The 8,295-nt window shown below is 48.3% G+C and overlaps 1 protein-coding gene across 1 annotated transcript; it reads left to right on the top strand.

The window, feature by feature from the left end:
* Positions 1–16: 16 nt before the first annotated feature.
* On the top strand, positions 17–2,217 carry LOC146333838 (vomeronasal type-2 receptor 26-like). The gene is made up of 3 exons (XM_084825734.1): positions 17–29; positions 282–1,137; positions 2,076–2,217. Exons 1-3 carry the CDS (start codon positions 17–19, stop codon positions 2,215–2,217), a joined length of 1,011 nt encoding a protein of 336 aa, XP_084681860.1.
* Positions 2,218–8,295: the final 6,078 nt, after the last annotated feature.

Below are 8,295 nucleotides of genomic sequence, written 5' to 3'. Positions count from 1 at the left end.
GGGACTTCACGAGGCGATGAATCGCCCTTGTAACAAGCATGTGGCGTAACACCCCTCTCCAGTCCCGGATAGATGGCTTTCTGTGATGGCTGCTTTTTGCACCTTGCCCCCAAGCCTTTCTCCCAATGCCTGTCCTGAGGGGAGATATGAGGGGAGTCAATATTCCGAAGAAAATGATAGGTCTGCACTTACTTGCTCATTCATCGTGGCATGAACCGGCTTCCAGAGAAACATAACCTGTGTCATCTTTGAGATACTTCAGTAACGCTTGTGTATTCCAGATGCAGATCTCTGTGCCTCATGTCCAGCAGATCAGCACCCAAACAGGAACCAAGACCAGTGCATTCCCAAGAAGATCCACTTCCTTTCTCATCAGGAGACACTGGGGTCCATTTTAGCGTCTCTGACACTTTTCCTCTGTCTGATCGCATCTCTAGTATTGGCCACTTTCATTCAACACCGTGACACGCCCATCGTCAAAGCCAACAACAGAGCCCTCACCTACGTCCTCCTCATCTCCCTCCTGCTCTGCTTCCTCTGCTCCTTCCTGTTCATCGGTCAGCCCACAAAGTTCGCCTGTCTTCTCCGACAAGCTGCTTTCAGCATCACCTTCTCTGTCGCCGTGTCTTCCATTTTGGCCAAAACGGTCACCGTGGTTCTGGCCTTCATGGCCACCAAGCCAGGAAACGTGGCTAAAAAACTCTTGAGGGGACAACTGACAAACGCCATTGTCCTGGCCTGTCCACTCATCCAAGCTGTGATCTGTGCTGTCTGGCTGGTGACTTCTCCCCCATTCCCAGACTTGGACTTCCATTCCCTGGATAGAGAAATCATAGTGGGATGTAATGAAGGCTCGGTCACCATGTTTTACACTGTCCTGGGTTACCTGGGTTTTCTGGCTCTCATCAGCTTCACGGTGGCTTTCCTAGCAAGGAAGTTGCCTGACAGTTTCAATGAAGCCCAGTTTATCACCTTCAGCATGCTGGTGTTTTGCAGCGTTTGGGTCTCCTTTGTGCCAAGCTACTTAAGTACCAAGGGGAAGTCCATGGTGGCTGTGGAGGTCTTCTCCATCTTGGCCTCTGGGGCTGGTCTCCTGGGTTTCATCTTTCTCCCCAAATGTTACATTCTCCTCCTGAGGCCTGATCTCAATTGCAGAGATCATCTCAGAAGGAACAAATAATCTGTGAGTGGTATCCTTTAGAAAACCCCCTGCTCATTATTTTCCCAGCCAATCCATCCCATTTCCCCATCACATTTATCAGTAGAGAAGTTCATGTGATCTTGTTTGTTTTCCTTGAAAATAAAAGTACCCGGTCCAATCCATTCTTTCTCTTTGTTCCTTTTTTGTCTGATGCAGCTATTTTGGCTGAGCAGTTCTAAAAATTCAGACTGTGACATCTTGCAAATGGTTCTCATGTGTGTATTGAAAGTTGTTAGAAGGTAGTCATCAGTCACAGATTTTGGATGAAAGAAGCAGTATAGTCATTGATAAATTGTACAGTTTGACAGTATTTATTGTCAGCCTGTGGACAGGCCCCTTCTTCTGTTTTGTGTTACATGAAGTACCTCGATAATCCTGAATTCGTGAACAATTTGGCATTATTTGGATGGGGACTTCCTCAAATCCATGCTCCTCTTTCTATCGCCGACCCCCTGAGCTGATGGAGAATTCTCGGGTCAAACAACTTTTGTTTCAAGGTTCAAAGTACAGGGGACAGTCACACATCTAGAAGTTGTGTGTTGATATTATCGCAAATAAATAGAAACCATGGTGTGAATAGATCTGGACCATGGCAGAGGGGAGGGTGACCTCTTCATCCTATGCCTTGTCCCCATTGGGGCCCCCATGGCTTTTCTTTGCCATGCAATGGAATCATAGAATCATAGAATAGTAGGGTTGGAAGGGGCCTACAAGGCCATTGAGTCCAACCCCCTGCTCAATGCAGGAATCCAAGTCAGAAGCTCCTGTTGACACCAGTGAGAGCTTCCCTTCTGGTGCAAACGGCAGTTTGGGGGGGATGGCTTCGTCAGGGCCCCTGGATCATGAGAAAAGAGCCATGCCCCTTCTTGCACAGTGCGGTCCCAAACTTACTTGGTCCCCCTCCTATCCATGGTTCCAACGTGGAAGGAATGCTGTTGAAGGTCACGCCTAGTTCGACCCTGAAATCTTCCTCTCACGATGAAACCCGCTTGTCCTTCCACACGCAGGAACGCTAGAGGCATCACAGCCATCTTTCCAAATATAGTTGCTCAGTCCCCAAAGGACACTGAAGTGGTGAAAAAGTCCGGTGGGCTTTGAACAAAGGGTGTTGACGTGTTCGGTCCATCACAAGGCTGTTGAGGTCCCAGTCAAAGCCTCCTAAATTTCTTTACAAACTTAGCCACAGGAATGGGTAGGTGAGGAGAGGGCCTTTTCTCCAGTGGCCCCCAAACTGTGTGATATCCTCCCCAGTTCAGTCCTCCTGGCACCTGCCATGCTGACTTTTTTGCAGCAAGCACAGTGCTTTTTAAAGTTTCCTTTTAATGGCACAGTCCTATGGGATCCATCCTCGATGCTCATAAGCCTCCGAACTCAGAGGCTTATGGGCATCCAGTGCAAAGTGGCGGGTTCAGCAGAGGCGATGCTTGCCTCTGCCATGCCTCCTGCTCTGCATTTACGCTAGATGAGCTTTCCCCCCCTTTCCAGTGGAGGTGTTGCAGGGAAGGAGAGGGAGGACATGGCATAAGCTGGCCTCTCCGGTCCCCTCCCCGCCCATGGGAACGCACCCTTTATCTTCATAGGATCATAGAACCACAGAATCATAGAATAGTAGGGTTGGAAGGGGCCTACAAGGCCATCGAGTCCAATGGATGGACTTCCCTCCAAGACCACTTTTGCCGCCTCGGAGATGCAGCCGGTGCAGTTCTCTCTTGCACCAGCTGCGAGGGGGAGGGAGCTCAGATTCCTGGGGCTATGGCTGGACAGGAATCTAAAATATCCTTTGCCCCCCAGCCCAGACTCTGTCTAGGGGCCATGGGATCGCTCCCTCCAAGCATCGCAAACTGCAGCTTGTTTTACTGCGAAGGATATAATGAATGCTATGCTTTGCAATCACCCTGTTTCATGTTTTAGCTGCTTCGGATTCGTATCTTGTTATAGCAACGGCGTTGAAAATGACTGTTTCTTCCCTTCAAATGTTCAGTGTGCTTTAGCCTTGTTTTTATGATATTTGATTTTCTCATATAAGTTGCCCTCAGTTCATCAGGGACTCCAAAGTTTAATTGATGGAATAAATAAGGACGAGGATGAGTAGAGTCTTGATTTATCTTTATGGGGCTGCAGCTCCGTCATGGAGCACATGCTTTGCCTGCAGAAGGCTCCCGCATTCATCATCAGCATCTCCAGCTAACGTCGGGAGAGACTTTTGTCTAAAGCCCTGGTAGTCAGAGGATGGAATCCAGAACTAGATAGACTTGCTATAAGGCCATGGGGGTGTCTCTATGAGGGACACGGAAGAATGGGCTCAAGTGACAGGAAGCCAGATTCCGGCTGAACATCAGGAAAAATGTCCTGACTGTTAGAGCAATACGACCATGTACCCAATGACCCAGAGAGGCGGTGGGCTCTCCCACATTGGAGGCGTTCAAGACGAGGCTGGACAGCCATCTGTCAGGGATGCTCTGACTTGGCTTCCTGCACTGAGCAGGGGGTTGGACTCGATGGCCTTGCAGGCCCCTTCCAGCCCTACTATTCTATGATTCTATGATCTATGATTCTATGATTTACTTGCTTTTTGATCCGCTGACTCCCTTAAACTTTTCTGCCTTCTCATTGGCCTTTTTCCTTCTTCCCAGGGGGGTGTCTCCACCAGTGATTCACTCCGAGCTGGCTCCGTTTGGAGGTTGTTAGGGATACATGATGTTGTGGCCGTCCAGCAGCACCCCAGAGCTTATCAGGGGAAACCTGGATTTCCTGAGATGGCTTAAAGTCCGATTCTTTTCCTCAAGTCGGGTTCTCCCCAGCATAGCTGCTGCATGCCCCAAAGGAGTACGACAAGGCTGCATATTGTCGCCCTGCTTATTTAACTTGTATGCAGAGTACATCATGAGAAACGCCAGGCTGGATGAATCACAGGTCGGAATTCAGATTGCCGGGAGGATTCTCAACCACCTCAGATATGCAGGCGATACCATCCTAATGGCAGAAAGCAGAGCAGATCTCAAGAGCCTCTGGCTGAGGGTGAAAGCGGAGAGTGCAAAAGCTGGTCTGAAACTCGACATTAACAAAACGAAGATAGTGGCATCTGGCCCCATCACTTCCTGGCATATGGAAGGGGAAGAACTGGAAGCAGTGACGCCGGGTTGGATGAATCACAGGTCGGAATTCAGATTGCCGGGAGAATTCTCAACAACCCCAGATACACAGACGATACCACCCTAATGGCAGAAAGCGGAGAGGATCTAAAGAGCCTCTGGCTGAGGGTGAAAGCGGAGAGTGCAAAAGCTGGTCTGAAACTCAATGTTAAAAAAACTCAGATCACTTCCTGGCATATAGAAGGGGAAGAAGCAGTGACAGATTTTATTTTCTTGGGCTCCAAGATCATCGCAGACGGTGATTGTAGCCATGAAATTAAAAGACGCTTGCTCCTTGGGAGGAAAGCTATGGCAAACCTAGATAGCATAGTCAGAAGCAGAGACATCATCTTGCCGACAAAGGTCCATATAATCAAAGCTATGGTTTTCCCAGTAGCAATGTATGGCTGTGAGAGCTGGACTATAAGGAAGGCTGAGCGCCGAAGGATCAATGCTTTCGAACTGTGGTGCTGGAGGAGACTCTTATGAGCCCCATGGACTGCAAGGAAGTCAAATCAGTCAATCCTAAAGGAAATCAACCCTGAGTGCTCATTGGAAGGACAGATACTGAAGCTGAAGCTCAACTATTTTGGCCACCTAATGCATAGAGAAAGGTCACTGGAAAAGACCCTGATGCTGGGAAAGACTGAAAGCAAAAGGAGAAGGGGACGGCAGAGGATGAGATGGCTAGATAGCATCACTGATGCAATGAATATGAACCTGAGCACACTCCGGGAGAGAGCGGAGGACAGGAAGGCCTGGCGTGCCATGGTCCATGGGGTCACGAAGAGTCGGACATGACTTAACGACTGAATGAGAAGGGTTGGAAGGGGCCTAGAAGACCATCGTCCAACCCTCTGTTCAATGCATTTCTCTTTCTGTGTCAGAAAGAGAAATGCATTGAACTGGGGGTTGGACGATGGTCTTATAGGCCCCTTCCAACCCTACTATTCTATGATTCTATGATATTTCTGACACAGAAAGAGAAACTTTGAAAGCTGGCTTCTACCAAGTCAGAGCCTTGGTCAACCTAGCCTGGTATTGTCTCCACTGACTGCCTGCATCTCTCCATGATTTCAGGCAGGGGCCATTTCCCAGGCCAACCTGGAGGTGCCAGAGACTGAATCTGGAACATTTGCATGCAATGGAGGTTCTTTACCACCTGTAACAACCCCTCTCTGGATTCAATAAGCCTTTGGTCTCATCTAGAAAGACAACTTGTGTCCTCAAGGGATGCAACTGCAGCATTCTTTAGTTCTCCCGTGACCCCAGAACATTCACTTCTGCCCCACCTCTATAGGCCAAATGATCACTTCTGTGCTAAGGCTAAATTCTTGGCCTAAGGGAGCCCCTGAAGCCACTCCTCCAACTTTCACAGCATAAAAAGATCCATTTGGAAGAAGATCCAGTCCAAGATATCATCTCTCTTCCGATTTTCAGTGAGAGAGACTTCATCCCCAGCACTGTTGTTCAACTGGACGTCGGCCAAGGAGGCAAGAATCTGAAATGAAAGAGACACTTAGAAAACAGGTGAGTTCTGCCATCCTCCAACATACTGTGACTGCCATCATGTTAGAAGACTCTTTTTCGGGTACTCCATCTTTTCATTTAATGCTTAGATGTATCTTCATTGGGCACTACCTGCTGCTCGAATATGCTTGCCCAGTGGTTTGGGCTTTTTATGGCTTGTATCTCCTTGCTGCAACACGTCATCACATCTTTGAGTGGGAGCTGGAGAGAATTTGCTTGCAACAGCAAGGAGACCAACATCTGAGGGTCTTTGGCTGGCTGGCAAGAAGGAGCATGAAGTTTGGGGAGCTACCTGCTGTTTGCGTCTGAGGATTGGGCGGAGGGGCAGTACTGCTTTATAGGCTAGAACTACATTTTAGGGGTGGGGGCTTGCCTGATTCCTCCCTCCTGAATATCTGCAGTTCTAAATACATAATTATTATAGACCTACTCTAAGGGAAATGACAGCGATGAAAGTATATCCATGAGAAATGTCTTTCTTTGGAGCTTTAGTGTGGACTAACAGCCCTTCTCCCAGGCTCACCCTTTGCTTCCAGCATCAGGCCACTGAGAAACCACCAAGGCACCTTTTACAAGACTGCCAAATCTGAAGGATGATATTACCTGCCATGGCTGAATATTCCAAAGCCTCTTCCCTTCCCCTGTCATTCCATGTTTGGATCCGGAGGTGGACACGGTGTGTCATGCATGTCCCATGGAATGGACAGCTTTGCAGATGCTGTAGCTGCGCCTGGACATGCTCACTTCGAAGGCAGTGGCAGTCAAGTCTTCGACATTCTCCTTCCCAGGACACTTTCTCAGTGTTGATCGAAACGTCTGTCCCAATTTCAGGAACTGGCACTTCAATGCCCATTCCCACCATGGGTGGAGAAAGATGTCTCCTTGCGGTTGGAAGGGATCTCAAGCCAGGAGAAAAGGCTTGAATGCTGGCACATCCCTTCTGTGGACCCTGAAGTGCAAAGCACCATGGATGGTTCTTACCAGTGGCTTGCCCTTTGGGTATCCTGTTGCAGTGGTTTGCCAATGGGATGTCAGGATCCAAACCTTCCTCAATGGGGTCTTTGTGTTTTCTTCATAAGCACTCAACAATATTGTTAAGTGCCCTATGGCAGTGTAGTCTGCAAAGGCGAACATCGCTTGGGGCTCAAACCAAGAACTAGGAACAGAGCTCGTTTGTACTCGAAGGTGATGGAGTGGGTCCATTGTGCTGAACATGTCAGTGACAGCCACACAGATGTCAGTGTCTGGATGAAATTTTCACCGTTATCATCACGGACAGCAACCAGTCCAATCCAGTTCCAGTGGAAATGCAGGAGCAGTTGGACTAAGCCCACATACTGAGGAATTTCGTCAGGATCGATGCGGTAGAAAGAAGGAAATACCCTTTTCTCTCCCTGAACAAGGTCCAAAGGCCCATAACCAAGCTGAGGGAAAGAGTTTGCTGTTAGTCTGCTGCAGCAGGTTTTTTCTGGTGCTTTAAAGACTCGCACATTATTTACGGCATAAGCTTCCTTGGACAACTACAGCTGACTTCTGGTGCATGAAGTCCTATCCAGAAAGAAGATGTCTATTTTAATAAATGGATATCTAAGTATAAAGTGAAGCTCTGTGATGTCTTTAAGGTTGTCTTCCCACACACACACCCTTAGTGTAGATATCCCCTTTTGCCTATATCCAAGAAATGTGACTTTGTACAGATATCGGGGGCTGAACTGCGGTGCTGGAGAAGACTCTTATGAGTCCCCTGGACTGCAAGGAGGTCCAATCAGTCCATCCTCAAGGAAATCAACCCTGAGTGCTCCTTGGAAGGACAGATACTGAAGCTGAAGTTCAAATATTTTGGCCACCTAATGCAAAGAGAAAACTCCCTGGAATTTATTTTTATTATTAAATTTATTAATCGCCCATCTGGCTGGTCACCCAGCCATTCTGGGTGATGTACAACATACCATAAAACAATTTAAAACAATAAAATTCTACCATAATTTTTTTTTTTAAATACCCTAACCCACCCCAAATGCCTGCCTGAACAACCACGTTTTTAATGCACGACGGAAGCTCATTAAAGAGGGGGCATGACGGAGTTCCCTAGGGAGGGAGTTCCACAGAGTGGGGGCCACCACAGAAAAGGCCCTCTCCCTCGTCCCCACAAGTCTAGCTGTCCTGGTTGATGGGACAGAGAGAAGGCCATCCGAGGCTGATCTTGTTAAGCGGCCTGTCTGGTGTTGCTGGAGGTGCTCCTTAAGATAGGCTGGGACGGAACCATATAGGGTTTTAAAGGTCAAAACCAACACCTTGAATTTGGCCCGGAAAACAACTGGTAACCAGTGCAACTCCTTCAGCACTGGAGTGATGTGATCTCGCCGGCGGCTGCCTTTAATCAGGCAAGCCACCGCATTCTGTACCAGCTGCAGCTTCCGAACCGTCTTCAAG

Source organism: Heloderma suspectum, chromosome Z (assembly GCF_057233095.1).
Source record: "Heloderma suspectum isolate Gila_16-S chromosome Z, 16-S_ref, whole genome shotgun sequence".
In the NCBI taxonomy this organism is placed as follows: domain Eukaryota; kingdom Metazoa; phylum Chordata; class Lepidosauria; order Squamata; family Helodermatidae; genus Heloderma; species Heloderma suspectum.
This window is presented reverse-complemented; position numbering and strand designations above follow the sequence as displayed.